Source organism: Watersipora subatra, chromosome 8 (genome assembly GCF_963576615.1).
Source record: "Watersipora subatra chromosome 8, tzWatSuba1.1, whole genome shotgun sequence".
Taxonomy (NCBI): Eukaryota; Metazoa; Bryozoa; class Gymnolaemata; order Cheilostomatida; family Watersiporidae; genus Watersipora; species Watersipora subatra.
Window position 1 is genome coordinate 47,974,876 of NC_088715.1, and position 20,408 is coordinate 47,995,283.

A 20,408-nucleotide genomic window follows, 5' to 3' on the forward strand; every position below is an offset into this window, starting at 1 on the left:
GAGCGGAATATGCCTTTGTCCCTCGGATGACTAATGCTAGAAAGGAATGAGCCACTCTCGTTTCAGCAACACATACAGTTTTAGCTTATGCTCTACATACTCTAACGCATCCATCAACTTCAACATCAAACTCAAGTCTATTCACCAATCCATCTGAGCGAAAAAGGTCTTAGCCAGTGAACTATTCCATCACTAGAGATATGCTCCCAGTAGATCCAGCACATTTCAAAGCAACATCAACTGTAACAGTTGAGGAAAGAAAGAATCCTATTGATTTATCTTATGGAGCGACATCTTCACAAGTGTTTAGATACGAAGGTAAAGTTTACTGCTGTTTTATGTACAAACTGTTTGCCTTCATCACATTGTGGAATTTAGCTTTGCATTGAAATTAGTTACCAATGGCTCCTAAAGGATTAATAACTTCATGAAAAGTGCTATCACAAATTTGCTTGCTTAGTGGAACTTTGTTCCGAATGTGCCGGAATAATCTACCATTTTACCTAACATGCTAAATGGATTGCATGAAGTTACATAATCCGATTTATGTTTTACTCAGATTCAAATTCAGTACAGTATACCCCCGCAGCTGAGCCGATTCGAGAATATAAAGTTTTTATCAAACTTCAAGGTCCGATTTATACGTCTGGCACTCAGATTGGAGGCAAAATAGATGACAAAATGATGTGCTAACTTAACTTTAACAATTCCCACTCAAAACCTGCTCAAGCATGCGGGTTACTTAACCCATTTACTTAGTTTGTTTTGTACAGTAGCAATCGTTTGCACTTGAACAAAAGTCATATGAGAAGATTCATCGAAGAAAATGCAACAAAATCGGTACATGTAGCATTTTTTGTCCAAATTTTGTTCTCACGGTAAGAGCGTACACACCCACACAAAGCGGGTATTGTTGGATAGTAGCAGGCTATGACTGCAAAAACAGTCTTCGTTGGTTGGCCATACATATGATTGTTAGTGTTTTACGGGGGTCCCATACAATTGCATTAATATGTAGTAAAGCTACTACAGAATTTATCAATGAAATGTCTGATTTTCTCATAAAATAAATAAATGTTTACACGCCTTTAATACTTACCACTAGCATCAACTTTTTCGCTATCAAATGAATTCTTTATCGAGACAATTAATTATTCGGAAAAACCAGATGTTCGATTGTGAACTATAATTATGTTCTTATGATATTTGACCAAATTAATTATCATCAAATTTTATATTGTCTGATGCTATAAAAAAGGCTGCAAATGCGTTTCAGAATGAGTTGCAACATGTTTTGTCTTTTGCATACTAGCATGGTTGACAAATTGGGCATGTTCCAAGTCATAAGAACTACCGCTATTACTATAACTTAGTTTATATTTATAACTTATTATTTTTACTAATTGTTACTGCTGTTACAAATTAATATTTGTTGTCACTACTGCTAAAGCCAAATAGATAATCATCACAAGACCATTCATCTAAAATTGTGAAACTTACATCGCTTTAATGCGTAGGATCCTCACAAAAAAGAAATAGCTATAAATAGTGTTTTTGCAAAGATAACTAAAGTCAGCGTAAAATGCAAACATGCTTTTCGTTGGTATGATAGTTTCTTTTCATTTATGAAAAGACATAATAAACACATTATTATTCCACTGCTCAGCAATAAGAAATGGTTTGGTCTAAGCCTACAAAAGTTCATCCAATCCCGCAACTTTTTGCAATGACAGTTGTGTGCGATGTGTTACGATTTAATGAGTCGGCTTAAATGTGAACTCTTACGAATTCCTTGCTTTCAGGTTTGCTTTTTAGGGTTCTTTTTCTATTGCATATAAGCTTATATGCAATAGAAGCTTATAGGCAGAGACATACAGTAAATAAAGTTTCACTTTGATTTAAACTATAAGTTCAAAGGTTCTGGTTTTGTAAAAAATTTATGAAGAAAACTAGCTTTTGTTAGCTGTGTTTGTTATTGTGGACCAATCTAAATATATTTTGGATATTTAATAAATTTGTTCATTTTTCATTTTGTGATTTGCATTATTAAAGGTCATGATGGGTGACCACAAAATTTCTGTGACCCACAAGTTCTTATTTGGTAAGCAAAATCGAAAATCACAATTTTTTTGTTTCCCCAACTAGTGGTTCAACTAAGTGTATGACTGATTTGATGCTATGCTCTTTTTTGGGACAAATTGTTGGAAATAATATCAAACTCCTTTACAACTTTAAAAGTATCCTGTTTCCTTTCTCACTCGATAGTACAGTTGGAGAATTCACCGACGTGATGCAAAGAGAAACCGGAGACCTTTGTGAACTCCATACCACTAGTTAGAGATTCTGTGCTTAGGTTGCTGATATAAACATAGTTTTAACGGTATTAAGTAGCTTCTATTGGTCCACAGACTACTCTGTTCATTTTTTTATTTTATATTTTGCTGGAATTATGTAGTTTCATAAGAAAGCATTTGACGTTAGTAAACTTTCAACTTTGACTTGTGGCAGGAAGTTATATTTTTCTGAAACACAAAATTTCTATTGATTTAGACTGTAAAGTCTTGAAGCCTTGACTGAAAAACACAGCTGATAAATCGTTCTGTATATGTTAGCATGTCTATTCTGTTGAAACTCATATCTAATTATGAGTCAGTGTGCATATTTGAAGATCAATATTTTCCCTGATACGACAGCAACTAGTAACACCAAATTATTATTCTGTTTACATGTTTTACTGTTTCACAGATGGATCTAGATGCACGAGTGGGATGCTATTGAAAAATGTTCCTCTACCATTTATCAGTTATATTGGTAACTTTCAGACAACTATCACATCACGTGAGTAGACGTTATGAAAACAACACACACCGGTTATCATTCGATTCAGTTGCTACGAAGAAACTTTTTCCAATAAATCTGCATCAAAAATAACTATTTTAAGTTGACAAGGTCTTTATTGTCTCTCTGCGAAATAATTTATAGCAAAATGTTTTCTCCTAATAAATCGAGAGCTAAAATATAATCTAATGAGATAGCCTAGCATAGACCTAATTGATGTCAAAAGCTCACCTTCACACTGTATTTTGTACTGTACATGTAATGCATCTGATCCTCACAAAGAAGAAACAGCTATAAAAATGTTTTCACAAAACGAAAATAAGGTCAGCGTGCACCACAAACATGCTTTTCAGTGGCTTAACCCAAACAGAAGATGGTTTTTTGTTAGTTATGCCAAGACATGATAGGCTAATGATACAACTACTCATTATTTAGAAATGTTTTGTTCTAAACCTACAAAAGCTATTTCACTTCTGCAACCTTTTGCTTTGATAGCTAGACTCGGTGTGTTACGATTTATGTGGTCAGCTTACTTATGAAGTTTTATAATTTTTTTTATTTTAAAGCTGCTTTTTATCCCATATGCGTAGACTTAAAGTTGTTTACTATGCAATACATGCTCTGCTGATGCATTGTGATAATTACCTTTTTAGGAAATCCTACACCTAACACTAGGAATCCGGTAGTTGGAGATGAACCAGAAACAAGGCCATGCAATTTTGGAAGGGGTAGGTCACAATCATATAGCAAGCAACTTTATATGTTATGTTGAATATATTTATTTTTAATACATATTAGAGCGAGTCATAGAAGTACAACGAATGACAACTCCAACTTTTAGCCCATTTGCTTTGTGTAGATTTAACTTTTAAATGAGTGAGCTAGATTTTATTATTTGCTCTGATGTATAAAGTAGTTGTCTTACTTCTTTCATGCCTACGATTCTATGGTTGCCAGCGGATTGCCAAAAAATTAGATTGGAAACTAAGCTGACATTTCAAATGAGGTTTGATATACCTTTATATAAAACTTTGTCAACACATTTTACTCATAAAATGCTTCAAGTCATAACAATAAAATTTTAAAAACTATTAAAACAACTTTTATCCTAAACACAGTTTGCATATGTTGTGGTTTTGTTCAGATCAGATGATTGATTAACAGGGACTACTAACTTATTTATTCTTAGTTACCGCCGCTGCACAAGTCATCGAGTTGTGTAACTTAGTCCATGGTCATGTCATCAAAAGGAAAACTGTTAATGCTGCTCTCAAGGTTGCTGGTAAAGACAGGCAAACAATTGAACAATTTAAAAACATTTATTATCTCCATTAGACTGATGCAGGCAAACTAAATGAGGTGAGGAGACAAGCCCGTTGCAGATGTTTTGATAAACTCTTAAATCATTGACTGACTTTTAAGCAGGTTGCTTCAGCAAAACTTCAAGAACCGCATTGAAATGAAAATTCGTTTCATTGGCTATTGGAAATACAAGCATCGCAAAGCGTCCGTGTCAATGGTATAACTCTGTGTTAGTAAAAGTGGTGCTATGTGATGTATGATGACTGAAATAAAACTGTCTCATTTTTACTGTCTAAACACAGCTTGTTGACTAATCAGAACTCACATTGCCCAAATACTGATAGTTTATTAATAAGTATTGATATTTTTCTTTTTTCCCACTTTTGTAGTTTTTAGTTCACATATTTATTACATTCTACAGAAGTGACAGAATTGATAACATAATTTTTATTAATGAGTTATTTAAAGTAGAGTGTGTATGAATTCATGAACTGAAACAGCATTTGTTAAGTTTATGATGACAGTTAAACTGATATCAACACTCTTCACATTATTTCTTCATCTTCTGAAGACTCGTAGCACTCTAAAACACGAGCTAATAATTAGCTGATTTGTATAAATATTGTGGATAGTATATTGACTGCCTCCATTCACTCTCATTACAGTTTAAACTCAAGCAGAACCAGACTAAACATCAATATCTTGCCTAATGGCTAACTTGTGACCGATTTTCAAATACGCTGATGCTAAATGCTTGCATAAACAAGCTAACTAAAACACAGCATCAATGGTACACATGCATAACATTACAGAATGATGCTATACAAGCAGGTGTAATAATATGATAAAAGCATGAATGATACTCGGTAAATGAAACAATAAAAATGGAATGATAAATAAGTCAGAACTGAAGGTATTGTTTAAAATATTTAGGCACTAACTCAGAGCTAACAACTCTTACTCTGTAAGAATTTTGGGACATGCACATTAGTTACAATATTATAGTGATGAGCAGTTTTTATATGCTTGATAAAATTCAAAAGTTGTTTTTATTGTTGATATCAAAGTTATAGACAATAGAAAATTATAGTTGCTATACTTGTTAAAGACTTAATTCAATTCAAATCTACATTTTGAGTGAGGCTCACAAACTTGAAACTTGTAAGGATGTATTGTTGTTTATTTAGCTGTTCTGTACCTGAGGTTAGTGTTGCTGCTTTACAAACCAACATTGATGTATAAAAACACTGTACTGGGTATGTAGCTTTGCAGTGTAAAGATTCTATTTTATTGTAAGCTTCTCTAAAATGATAGTCTAATATAAAACATTCTATTTTAAATTACAACGGCAATTCAAATGCATTACATATCTGAGACTACGAATATACTAAAAGCAACTAATTAGCATCCCTTATTCTTCACTACATGCTTGCTGTAGTATTGTAAAAGATAAAAGACACTGCCCGGTCTTTCATTGACACACTAGCTAATTCCCCTTTTTCAGGCTCAGAAATAGTCAAGTGTGCGCGTGTGCGTGCACGCGCGCGTGCGCGCACATGTGTGTGTGTGTTAAGTAAGAAAAATAAAGATGTTTGTATATATGCTCATACAAAAACTGATGCTGACTACAAAATAGATAAATAAAAATGTAAAACCATAAAAATCATATTACTTGGTAAAAATGTGATTATGATACGATATACATATATATCTAAAACAGTTTTTTTGATCTTTAGCAAATATATGGTAAAGCACTCAATAGTAGAGTGCTTTAGCATATATTTGCATATAACCGGCACAGTTGCAGCCAAAGGCTACTCTGCCATCACAGAAAAAGCTCCAGCCTTTTCTATGGCCTACAACAACAAGTACTACACAAGTTATTACAATCAAACTTCTGATGGCAATTACATAAGTTGTAGTAAGACGTAATTTAATACACAAGTAAAATTATACAAGAAATAGCAAATATAGATATTCATACATGACAACTACAATGTACTTCTATTGAATACTACTAAATAAAAGTATAAGTTATTAAAATGGAGCCAATAATGTTTGTGTGCTACAGCCATCACGGTATCTACTTTTAGCAAACTAGCTGTGGACTTTTTGGACCACAATGCCCTACAATATGAAATATTTTGATCATTTAACTTAGTCCAATGCCGTCTGTAGTGTGTACCCAAAACTATCATATTCTGGTATATTTATAGCTAAAGGAGGAATCAGAGAGTTTTGCCAGATCAAAGCCTTGGCAATGGTTGAATGAGAAGGCAGGTGAGAATGTTGATTGGGATCTTCTTAAAGAAATGGCAGCCAATGACCAAGCTACTCTATTTAGAGCTATTAGATAAATTGAAAAGGCGCACCAGAAGCTTTTGAAGTTTTCTCAATACTGATTATCAAACATGGAGGCTTGCTTTTGAGCATGAATTTGAGTAGCTTGTAGCATCTCAATGCTACAATGGTATAAAATGTTGTCATCATTTTTCTTACTAATAAAACTAAACTAGCATTAACCAGTAACTAACAGTGTGGTAGTCTTTATTCATAGTTTTAACTTTGTTTGTGAATTAACTGAATTAACATGTGATAGTGTTTGGAACCAGAACTTAATTTTTATCTGCTAACATTTTAATCATATTGAAAAGACAATCTGTGTGCTACATGTGACACGAGTGCTGAGAATTTAATAATATTGAATATTTTATTAGTGATCGTGAAGATATTTGTTATTATTATACTTGTATAAATATTATTTATATTAATTTCCTAGTATTAGATTTATGTGGACTTTCTTAGTTATCCCGTAATAGTATTTAAAACAACAACTTAAGTTTTATCCGTTTAAATGTTGACCATGTTGACCATGTTGAAAGGGCATTTCATGTGCTGCATGTGACACGAGTGTTGAGAAATTTGATGATTTCGAGCCAATTGCAGAGATTGTGAAAACATTTGTTATTGTTATATTCATATGGGTACGGATTAACTGCTGATTATATACATATATAATATAGCTATGATTGGTGAATTCTGGTTAATTAGTAAGCATTGCAGCCATTCGCCTGTCTGAGTTGTTGTATAAAGAACTGTTATAGATTAAAAGAAGTTATTCCAGTATCGTATAATTTTACTCCAAACCCTTACTATTAGTACACCAAACATGATCACCAAATCAAATGTGCTAAGATCTTATATTACCTGCAGAAGCTCAAAGAGGACTCAGACATAACTAAAGTCAATCAGTCTTCTCAACTCAATAATTCTCCCTTGCTCTCCCTCGCTCTCCCTCTTTCTCCCTCTCTCTCCCTCTCTCTCCCTCTCTCTCCCTCGCTCTCCCTCGCTCTCCCTCGCTCTATCTCACTCTCTCTCTCTCCCTCGCTCTCCCTCGCTCTCCCTCGCTTTCCCTCTCCCTCCCTCTCTCTCCCTCTCTCTCCCTCGCTCTCCCTCTCTTTCCCTCGCTCTCTCCCTCGCTCTCTCCCTCGCTCTCTCTCTCACTCTCACTCACCCTCACTCACTCTCACTCACTCTCTATCACTCTCACTCTTACTCTCTCTCACTCTCACTCACTCTCACTCACTCTCTATCACTCTCACTCACTCTCTCTCTCACTCTCACTCACTCTCACTCTCACTCTACCTCACTCTAACTCCCTCTCACTCTACCTCACTCTCACTCTGACTCTACCTCACTCTCACTCTATCTCACTCTACCTCACTCTCACTCTACCTCACTCTCACTCTCACTCTACCTCACTCTCACTCTCACTCTACCTCACTCTCACTCTCACTCACTCTCACTCTCACTCTACCTCACTCTCACTCTCACTCTACCTCACTCTCACTCTCACTCTACCTCACTCTCACTCTACCTCACTCTCACTCTCACTCTCAATCTCAATCTCACTCTCACTCTCACTCTACCTCATTCTCACTCTACCTCACTCTCACTCTACTTCACTCTCACTCTACCTCACTCTCAATCTCCCCTCTTTTCCCCTCTTTTCCCCTCTTTTCCCCTCTTTTTCCCTCTTTTCCCCTCTTTTCCCTCTTTTCCCCTCTTTTCCCCTCTTTTCCCCTCTTTTCCCCTCTTTTCCTCTCTTTTCCCCACTTCTCCCCACTTTTCCCCTCTTTTCCCCTCTTTTCCCCTCTTTTCCCCTCTTTTCCCCTCTTTCCCCCTCTCCTTTTCTCCCCCTCTTTCCCCCTCTCCTTTTCTCCCCCTCTTTCCCCCTCTCCTTTTCTCCCCCTCTTTCCCCTCTTTCCCCCTCTCCTTTTCTCCCTCTCTTTTTCCCTCTTTTCCTCTCTTTTCCCCTCTTTTCCCCACTTTTCCCCTCTTTTCCCCTCTTTTCCCCTCTTTCCCCCTCTCCTTTTCTCCTCCTCTTTCCCCCTCTCCTTTTCTCCCCCTCTTTCCCCCTCTATCCCCCTCTTTCCCCCTCTTTCCCCCTCTCCTTTTCTCCCCCTCTTTCCCCCTCTCCTTTTCTCCCCCTTTTTCCCCCTTTTTCTCCCTCTCCTTTTCTCCCCCTCTTTCCTCCTCTTTCCCCCTCTCCTTTTCTCCCCCTCTTTCCCCCTTTTTCCCCCTCTCCTTTTCTCCCCCTCTTTCTCCCTCTTTCCCCCTCTTTCTACTAGTAGACTTTCTACTATCAATTGATAGAGATTGGGATCTGTTAACTTGCTTCCATCGATGTGACCCGGCTTTACATCATATGCTGCCAGAGTTGCAACAGGCTTACAATTTACCATGTTGAACTTTTGAATTATTTGTTGAATGTAAAGCTTCTGACTTAGACGCATAAAACTGTCTCCTCTCTCAACAATTAATCTCAGACAAGGATGAAGTGGTCGGAGAGCCGTCATTTTAGGCTGAGGCAAAACAGCTGATTTTACTTTGGCCATCTGAGCAACAGTGTCATGACATTATACACAGAGCATTTGCGTAGACACCAATCATCATTCTCTTGTCATTTTTTCAGGAAATATACACACAGTCATCAGGAGAGGACTGCATAAAGTCTAATGATTCAAGAAATTAATCTAATGCCATGTTTCAACATTTAGGCGACTGTTTAGTTCATACAGCAAATGATTCAGTTTGCAGACTAAACTTGCAAACAAAACTTTCAGGCCTGTTCCATATGCATTTGTATATCTTCTGACAGTTTTCCATTCAAAAATGTTGTTTGTACATCCATTTGGTTTGTCATCAATCTCTCTCAACAGCATTCAATAAGAGTGCACACAGAGACGTTCTGTGAATCATGGAGCGAATGTTTCATCGTAATCCACCCCTTCTTTTGGGGGATATCCCATTGCCACAAGTCGAGCTTTAAATCTGCTGATAAATTCATTAGATGAGTGTTTAACTTTGAAGACCCATTTAAAGCCAATCGCTTTGTGATCGGGCTGAAGATCAATTATTTCCCAAGTACCATTGTTGATCAGTAATTGATACTCATCATTGCTGGCTTTGATCCAGGCATCACGATTTGTACTAGTCTGTGTTTGCAACAAAATAAGATGCTTCACAATGTTGATGGCTGAGTGAGCACAGTGACCAAGGTTTGTGGAGACATCAATACCAAACCGAGCCATTGGTCGAGTCAAACGTGTTGTCTATACGTAACCGTCGCTGTTAAAGGAGCCTTTTCAATTTTTGATAGATCTCTGCTAATGATCTCTTTGAATATTCTCTGCTTCAGAGTACTCTACACTTGACTCAGTCAATTGATTTGATAAACCGAGTTTGGCTTCATCCAAGGTGTCATCATGTCTTACCTGTATTTTTTTAGTGGTAGGATCATAGAGTCTGTAGGCTTTAGACCTAAGGTTATACCCCAAAAACATCATTGATTCTGCTATATCATCAAGTTCACGTCTTAGCTGATCCAATATGAAGGCATAGGCAAAACATTCAAAAATTGTCATGTGCCCAAGACCAGGTTTTTTGTTATTCCACCTTTCATAAGAAATTGTATTCTATTCAAGTGCTCGTGTGGGAAGGCGATTCCGAATGTATGCCATGCTCGATATTGCCTCTGCCCAAAATGACTTTGGAAGTTGAGATTCAGAAATTAGTGAGCGAGTGGTCTAACAAACAGTATGATTAAATCTCTCAGCACAAGTCTCTCTGACCAGTGTGATTTGTCACTAATGATTCGTAAGTTCTAAACACCTTGAACAAGCTAGATTTGTACACAATATCGAATATAATACTACACAGTCGTATAACCAACCATTCTATAGGATGTAAATGTTAATGCAAAAGTGAAAAGTAAAAAAAACAGCAGTGAAGAGTAGTAGAACACTTTTGTTGCAGAGACTTGTATGGTACTGGCTGAAATGTACTCATTTGTGTTTACCTCTACTGGAAAGAGCTTAGCTGAATATTAATGATTTTGGTCCTTCAGCAGTAAGTATTTCTATGATGGTAAAGTTACTAATTTACTTTTACTAATTTAGCAAAGCAAAATTATGTCAAATGCGTTAGATTTTATTGTTTCTATTTTTCGGAGGAGAAGCAACTCTGAACTCATTCCTGGCATAGAAACACAGTTTATAAACATTGAAAATTCCACTTCCATGTATGTCACAAAAAATGAAAACTTCATCAAATGCTTGATGCGTAGCTAACTTAATATTTTTGCTGTGAAAAATGTAATTGTGTTGACAGTGTTTAAGAATCTAATAGCGTGAGTCACGGTGAAAAATGCCAATTTCTGGCTTTGTTTGTAGGATTCAGGGAGAGTGCGCAGAAAGCTGTCTCATTTCAAACAAGCCAGTAAGATATCTCCTTGAAATGTAATTTTCTGTAGCAGTGGTTCAGCAAACTTACCTCAAACAATAAAGTTTGCTAAAACTCTATAGGCCTAGTGGTGCCATAGCAATTTATGGGCTAAGATGCTTGGTAATTAACCTTTGTTTTGTAACTCAATAACTTCTAATTAGTGATGTTATCATTAATATATTATTAGAATAATATTAGGGTAATATCATAAACATATATAAATGATTATATTTAAATAATATGAATGATAATGTTAGAATAATATGACTCAGAATGTTAAAATATTATCATGACACTATATTACGGAGTTTATTTTATAAACATATCTATGAATTACATTACAAATAAGTGTTTTAAGTGTTTTATTACTTTTAATAAAGATTTATTTATTTTCTATTTGTTGGTTTTATACAATAATAACTCTAATAAATAAAACCTGATTATAAATAATATATCGAAGGATGAAAAAAATTTGCGATGTTATCATTAATATATTATTAGAATAATATAAAAGGTAATATCATAGACATTATATAAATTATTATATTTAAATAATTTGAATGATAATGTTAGAATAATATGACTCAGAATGTTAAAATATTATCATGACACTATATTACAGAGTTTATTTTATAAACATATCGATGAATTTAAATAAATTGTATTGTTTCATGAAACAAGACTATATTATCATGAGACTATATTACAGAGTTTATTTTATGAATATATTTATGAATTAAAAAAAATTGTATTGTTTCGTGAAACGATACTACTATTGCTTGAAAGACATAAGGAATTAGATAAAGTGTGTTGGTAGTGTCTTTTCACATTGCATAATGAATACTGTGTGATTGTTTTGGTTCTAGCAGGAGTTGTGTGTAGCAAGCAGTCAATATATAGCAGGAGAGTAAAGCAGTTGTCGGCAGGTTACTCTATTTGGCTCGTATCAGCATCTATGCGTTTAATCAAAAGAAAGCTTCAATCACAGCAAAGAGTCAGTAATTTTACAGTCTTTAGTCAAAACATCAATATTCTTGTTTTATACCATTAAAGCTATAAAAATATTCGGCGCAATAAATAATGTAAGAATTTTAGAGTTGTTTTACCACAGACCTAAAAATGCAAATGGTATGCATATAAAAAGGCTGGCTAATTGTATTGTTAAACAGTATTTGGAAACTCTTGTTAACCAAAAATATTGTAAATCTAGGTTCAAAACAAAAGCTGAAATTGTTAGTGCAAATTAAAAAATCCAAGGCTTTTATTTCTTAGACAGTTTTAAAGTCCAGCAAAACATTCAAAGAGGACTGTAGGTGTTTAAAATTATAATTACAATGCATTGATCTGCTTGCATGTTCTCCATTGTGAAGTTAATTCTCAGCAGCAGGAAGTAGGTGTTACTAGTCAGTTCATCAGCCTAATTGCTATGTGTTTCCACATTTTTTTGCCAATTTCATTGAAACTCCAAATGCATATGCTCCCGCGCCTTTCTACCAAGCCACTGAAATATAGATAAAAGATAACCTACAGTTCTGACACCATATTCATGGTCAGATGTACATATCATACTTACAGTGAACCGAGTTTTCTGCTCCTAACTTACTGTTGCTGGGGTTGTGAATCTCTAGCACACGGCTGTTTTTCTATTGGCTTAATGTCTTAAAGATTTACCTCCTCATTGTTGCCATACACCGAAAACCAAACAAATTCCTAGCAGCACTGCGGATGATATTTGAAATGACTCTTTGAATCTGTAAAACTGTAACATAGGAATAAAATATTCTGCTATCACTCACAATAAATTGAAAACAACATAATTCATCACCTTGTCATCAATATGAATAAATAAACAGCAACCAATATTTGTATGATGTTTTTAGATCCACTTACAAAGCTAATACCAGGTTTTGGTACTACCATGACATCTCCCCTAAGGGAAAGCAGATTGCATATGGTATTCATTTGATTATCCAAATTATGTTAAAAAGGTAGATCGTGAAGTTGTCATTTTTGGGGGTAATAATGATGCGAGAGGTAAGATTATTCAGAAATCTACAAACAGAGAACCTCCGATCAGTAAGCTCTGTATAGTCATTAGCATTCCGAAGAAAAGTTCTAGAAACTTTGTAATAGCTCCGATCGATTATTAGTGTGCATGTATACCAAGTTTAAAAAACTTCTCTTCTGCAGAGATATTATATTATTTTAAATTGAAACAAAGCTACAGGTGCAAACAATTTTTGCGAATTCTGTCGACTTGAATGCAACTACACATTTAGACAACTTATTTAGAGAAATTACAACTAGGATTTTCACTATTAAGCCTCACCGGCCCGTCTTCCCAGTACTTTGCCATAACCACATCACCAGTACTGCATGACATGGCTGATGAAGTATTTTGGTTATTCTCTCTCCTGTGTTCCGGGTAGGTCTTAACTGTAGCCATATTTGCATATGATCAGCACTTGTACAATACAACCAAACAGCAAAAATATCAGTTCATTTGTGCCAGCAACTTTACCAAATATACCCGCTCATAGGTATGCTGTTGCCTAGCTACAAATTCAGTAACCACCATTTAATTTTACAGTTGCCACGGCACCAAAAGATGTGAATTTTATTAATCATGAGCTGACGAATCCTAAACAGCAGACGAGGGAAGATAGCTACTAAAGTCCTCATGATAAAAAGTTAAAATTAGTAATACTGTTACAAGTTATTTCTATTGACATGAGCTTCCTGGATGAGCATATTATAAAATAACATGTCAGGGACGACGAGTGTCACTGGTAACTCATTGCCAAATATTTTTCACTCTTTGAGAATAGTTATACGACCTTTTGTGTCATCAACTTTCATTACTGATAGCGATCGAAGCAAGTAATGCTTACATAAATCCAGCCAGTACTTACCTTGACTTGGAGTAGTTGTTTGCTCAAGTGAGCTCCTCATATCATCTAAATACATTTCTTCAGAAAAGCGTCGATCATTTTGCTTATTCAATACTTTGTTTCGATCATGTCAACCTTGGCCAATAACAGCAGTAGAACTGTTGCGGTCATTTTGTGATAACTTTTTTGCCTGAACCACACTGCCACTTGTTTGATGACAACTTTGCACTCTTCCGCTATCACCTTGTTGATATGCATCTTTCTTGCCACTTGTCGAGAAATTTTCACGGCTTTGCCTATAAACACTGGAGCTGTCTTTTCTGTGTGGAATGACAGACTGATCACATTTGTGGGCTCCATTAAAATATGGCTGTTCAGCATGCTTTTAATATTCACCGTCAGCAACATTTATTTTTTGTTTGACTAAGGTTATCAAAATGGTTAGCCCCTTATTTGCTGTAGGAATTATCTGCTCTTGTCTGATTAATTTTGTAAGAATTTTCTTGCTTGAGTGTAGTTTTTGAGCCATTACGTTTATGAGGTACATGTAGTTCCCTTGTATAACTGCTGACTTGAGACCTTTGACCTTTCTCACCAGACTGATGGTGAGCTGGACGGCTTTGCTGGTAACCTCCATGTGACCTATGGTCTTGTATGTTGGCATGCTGCCTTGCATCTGTTTGATGATTTTTGGCTTCATTATTGCGCCTTCTTCTGCCATAGCTTCCTTGCTGGAAGTTGGATAATTGAGAATTTTCTACAGGTTGCGATTTGGACACTGGAAAGAATACCGGAATAAAAAAGTAAATACAGAAAAATTAAAAAAAAACTAGATTATGTTAAATTAAAAAAAATATGAACAAAAATGGTAATTTATCTTTGCCTATTTTGTAACTACAAGGCGACTTCCCGTTTTTAAATTGTGGACTAAAATGTGGACGTAGTGATGGAATAGAATATAAACCAGATTATAGACTAGACCACACTATACAGGAATGAAATCAAGTTGCATGAAATTGAATTAGGTGACATCAGGTTGCATACAAAGGAATGGACAATATCAGAATATAATAGTTTTTGTGAGACTATCTCCAAGACTACCACAATAATTATAGCCAACTGCACTACCTGAAATTATTAAAATAGTCCAATAAAAACTTTGCTTACAAACCTAAAGTAATAAACTTAACTGCAAGTTCAAACATGACAATAAAGTTGTGGCTGCACAAAGCCAAGACTGCAATAAACCAGCATGAAGTGAATACAAAATTTGGTAAATACATAAAAGTAAAATGTAAAAAATCAGTAATTTTATGAAAGCCTGTATGTTCAACTTTAAAAAAAGTGCTGCATTGTGAAAGCTAAATTTTTAGAAAGTATGCAAAAGAAATTAGGATTAAAAACTATCTAGTACAAATGACCATGTCCAACAGAAATATTGCCAGCAAAATCAAAACCTTGACTGTCGCTTGAAGTGGCTCTCACCTCAGTAGAGGGATTGTTCTGCAACAGTGATGAGTGCAGATAACCCTAATGTTAAAAATTGCTTCATAAGTTTCCATGTTACTTGATTTACCTTTTAGCAGTAAAACAGACTTGAAATAGGGTTTATATATTAATGACTTAACATTATTGGAGTGAAACTAGAAACACTGGTCAAGAATAGATTTTTTTTGCAATGAGCTGCCTAATCAACTGGCACCAGTAAAAGGAAAAACCAGAATGTTATGAAGATTTCATCCATGAGACAGCCAGATAATGACTCAGTAAGAAAATATTATGAATGTATGGAAGTATTATAGACCTTGCACGGTTCTATGGTTGATGTGTTAAAAGCAGCTAATTAGTGTTGAGACTGGCTAAAGAGTAAGTAAGTAGTAGAGAGTAAGTTAAGTAAGTAGCTGTCACTTCAAAATATGCCACTGTTAATTCTTGGTAGAATTCAGTCTTCCACAAAATCAAACATTCGTTCAACGTCAAAGAGCGATGAAGTGATATATGTGAAAATAATGTGCATCTAGTCAGTCAATGTAGCAATGGCAAAACAGTAATTGGTGTAAGCATGTTTTATGACAGAGCTGGCTGCTATGTTTCATACAAAGAACAATTTGTCGACCATCATGAGAATCGCTTAAATCCAGTCAATCCAGAAACCAGTCGGCAGCCTTGGCAAAAGAAAAAAAACCAAGTTTGGCCATGAGCCAATTAAATTTTGAAAAAATAGGAGAAAGAGACCTGATAGAGATAAAGTTTTGAAAGCAATGCCACAATAAATGTTTTAAATTTTTTTTGCATCATTTTGTGGAAGCTGCTTAGGGTAATGGAACAATTTGGCAGCAGGATCAAATGCCAATTCTGTGCCGTCTTTGACATACACACAAATAATATTACTATTATTTATATTAATATCTTTAGCAGCAACATGCCAGGAAAACTATTGAAAATCTCCTTTAGATTGTAAAACAAAAATAACATCATTGTGTTGCATAAATCACTTCTTTTAATTTGCCATAACTGTAAATGAAATCCTTAGGAATATTACGTTGTAAAATCTTATTTCAGGAATATTTTTATATTTTAATATTATCTATATATTTTAAATGTTTGTAATAAAAAAAAGGCTGTGGCTAACTACTATAATATATTTTCTCCACTTTCAGGAATAGTTTGTCTATATTTGTACCTCTTGATATAATTAAAAAAATAGGAAGCGTTGTATGTATTAAGGTGCCAGCGTGCTAGTAGACAGATATGTCTACGCATGTAGTAGTTACAGTGTATAATAAAATGTTATTATAGTGCATTGCAGTGACTACTTATGTCTAGATCTGTTTTTGTTTTCCACCGTAAAAGACTCTGCAGACAAAATGGTCTGTAGAACACTGGAGGCCAAATATGAAAGATTGTAAAATGTTAGTACTAGCTTGCAACAATTGTTCCGCCCAGCCTATTGAAGGCATTATTCGTGAGTGTAATTTTGGGTTTTTGACACATGTAAAAATTTAACATTATTACTACACTATTTTCATAATACATGTTTGTACTATTTGATTTGGTGCTTTAATTTGGAAAACAATATACATTTAGGATAGCTTTTTATTATTTTAGAGTCAACCAAATCATTAATAAAATTCAAAATAATTTTTTTGGCTGCTCTGAGTGTTGTTTTAACTATATTCTCAGCCAACAGTTGGGAAAGCAATAATATCAAGTACTTCTTATATGCATTAGTTTTTAGAGTTATTTTCTAGCGTCAAACACCAGCTCATACAACGACAGAACTAACAGTGTTGATGTCAACCAATAAATAGTTATATTTATATTGCCTATAGAAATTATGTTCTTTCTCAGCATTCGTTCAGCTATTTTCCATTTATTCCCAACGGTATAGAGAATTTTGTTGAACAATACATTTCAAACTTAATTGAAATAACAAAATAACCTTAAATTAACTAACAAATTAATTTTGTCGTATACTGCAAAAAGAGTGTCAAAATCTCCTCATTCACATAAAAACTTGACAACTTTAACCTTTTCTCAAATTTTTTACAACAAGCACTGTAAATAGAGTTAACCACATCATTTTTTTTAAAATCAGCAAAGTTTATTGTTTCCTTTAGCAGTAGCTGGTCTTGTACTTGTCTCGATTAATACCGATGGATTTTTAAATCTTTTCTTTGATTTCTCATCTTAACCTTCTTAAAATGCCAAACACAAGCAGTAAAAAAAAGACAGACTTCCAGGTTTATGCTGTACTAAAAGCAACAAAGACTGGAGTATTCAATAACTGGCTTGTCTAGGCACCTCGTGTTAGCAAGGTGATAAGGGCAACATTTAAGGAGTTTAACACTGCTGAAGAAGCACAGAAATAGTTATTAACTGCAGGAGCACAAGTTACATTTGAAGAAGACAAATCAGAAGAGAACTTACAAGTGAAATCTTTGAAGATACAGACGACATTTCAATTAGTTTATCCTTCTTTTACCCTAAAATTTCAATGAGCAGCTACCTCAGAAGACAAGAAAACTTACCAGCAGAGAGCCAAAACCACATGTATCTGTACAGCAGGCTGGAAGACCTAATTAAAGATCAATTAAAACCATATCCAAACTTCAGAATGTTGTCACAAATTTATTGGAGTACAACAATAACTTTACTAAAATAATGGCAAAGAATTTAACAGTGGAATTTTATAAATTCTAACAACCCTCAGCCTAAATACCAAGCAACATAGACTTGGAAAAAATATACCGAAGAAACTGGAACATCTCAACAAAATAACAGTGCATGAAAGAAATTTTGAACCAGAACAATGCATCATCATCTCCCTAACTGAACCTGATGATAAACTATTAATGCTAACTACTGACTTCAATCCAAAGACATTCAGAACTATCAACAATCATTTTGGACCAACATTAATAGAAAAAATATCACCTTACAAACTAAAATAATTATTTTCACATATTACCCTATAGTTGAGAAACAAACCCAGGGCAGAGGATATGGTGATAAATTGGTCTGATACACTATGTGGTGGTTCAATAGCACAACTCACTACTGATCCTGCAAATGGTAATAAAAGCACCATCTTGATGATAATAACACTTCTGCAAAGAATAAACAAAAATGGATAGCTTGTCACACAGTACCAACTTTTGTAAGATTGTACATATCATTGTCTGTAGATAACCTGGCAAGGTTGATCAAGTGAGAGGTTTACCATCTAGATACAAGTTAATATAGTCTGTCCGAAACATTTTGGAGGGAGGAATCCGTTAGCAAGAACTTAAGCATCTTCACTCATAACATGACACAGAAAGGTAGGGTGGGAACAAAGTTGAGGCCTAGTTGCTAAAATGACTAATTAAGTAATTTTGGCTTATAGACAATCGCCATCTAGGTTACGCAGTTGTTAAAATCAAGCACAGTCATTAAAGCAGTTTCATTGTCTCCTGTGTATGCCACCCTGCCAACTCTGTCTTTTCTAATAACTAATACTTCAAACACTACGTAGATGCCTTTTATTCGATACGCAAATTTGAATTATTTGTTGTAAAAGTTTAAATTTTTACCTTGCATGTAGCTGCTCTGGCAACTCAATATGATGGGAAAAAGATTTCATTAATTCACTTCTGTAAACTCCGAATTTTTTTAGTGTTACTCATGTTACCGATACTTCATCTTCCTTGATAGATCTCAATTTCACATACAATTCCCAACATTACCATGATCAGAAAACTCACCTTATACCCATGATTAACCACTAGTTAATCTCTGCAACAAGTAAACTGGGAGTTATGCCCTCAAGGCAAAAACTTAAGCACAAAAGTATCATATCTGAGTTTTTCCTTTTGAGGAAAACATTAGCAACTTATTTGCAAGTATGTGTTATAAAACAACATATGCACAAAAAAGTCAATACCATGTTTGAGAACTTAAATTTGACTTACCGTGACCTGACCTAAAGACAGTTTGCAAGCGAACACAGTATGTGAGAAGTAAAACACTAGCGCCATGAATGAATAAGGAAGTACAATCATATATGAAGGAGAGAAATCATTTAAAGTGTGATGGACACTGGATATCATATGAGTCCAAAAAAAGTTTGGCGCAAGTTTAATATGTCCAAGGAAGACGTACTACATGAATGATATTATCTGACGATCCAAATCAAGTGATACAAGACAGATACAAAACTATTTAGTTAGAAGATAGAAAAAGATTAAAACAATATTTAAAAATATCAGCAGAAAACTTGAGCTGCCATTTATCATCGGTAGTATTAAAACTGTGTTCAGCGTCTCTCAACAAGTGTTATGAGAGCCTTACAACTAACACAGGTTTTTACGCTGAACATATTTTTTAGGTTCACTTGTGAGACATATTGTCAAAGTTTTTACTCCATATTTGTTAGAAAAGCTCTTGGCCTAGATGGCATGTCTGAAAGAATGCAGAAAACTACTTTCCTTACATGAGCCATATTATTACAGACATTTTCAACAGAATTTTAATAATTGGAATATTTCTAGGCTACTGAAAACTAGCAGGAGTTCTGTCTATGTTCAAATCAAGAAGCCATAAAGATCTTAGCAACTATCATCCTATATCTGTATTACCTATTACCTACTATATATATATATATATATATATATATATATATATATATATATATATATATATATATATATATATACATATATATATATATATATATATATATATATATATATATATATATATATATATATATATATATATGTTTATTATTATATACAGTCAAACATGGATAACTCGTCCACGGATAGCTCGAACACATGGTTAATTCGAACATTTCCTTTGGTCCGTTCCCACGTAATGATAAATTGCTATAGATAACTCGAACTCAACACTGTTAATTCAAACTGTTTTTTTGCCCAACAGCTACCGAAACGGTTGTTATCGCTATAAAAAATCACTTTATTCGAAGCCATAGAGGTAAACTTCATCTTTTCGTAATTCATAAGCGTCGTTATTACCACCATCGGCAAAATATTTTTGTCAACGACTTTTCTAAAAGTTTGGTGAAATTTGATTTATACTGCGATACGA

At 34.6% G+C, this 20,408-nt stretch overlaps 1 protein-coding gene across 1 annotated transcript in view; it reads left to right on the forward strand.

Moving 5' to 3' along the window:
• The first annotated feature begins 200 nt into the window (after positions 1-200).
• The window catches only part of LOC137402645 (uncharacterized), a 299,120-nt gene continuing 278,912 nt past the window's right edge, over positions 201-20,408 (forward strand). Inside the window, exon 1 of the mRNA XM_068089150.1 lies at positions 201-318. Within this exon, the coding sequence (XP_067945251.1) occupies positions 201-318 (118 nt within the window). The remainder of the gene's footprint in view (positions 319-20,408) is intronic.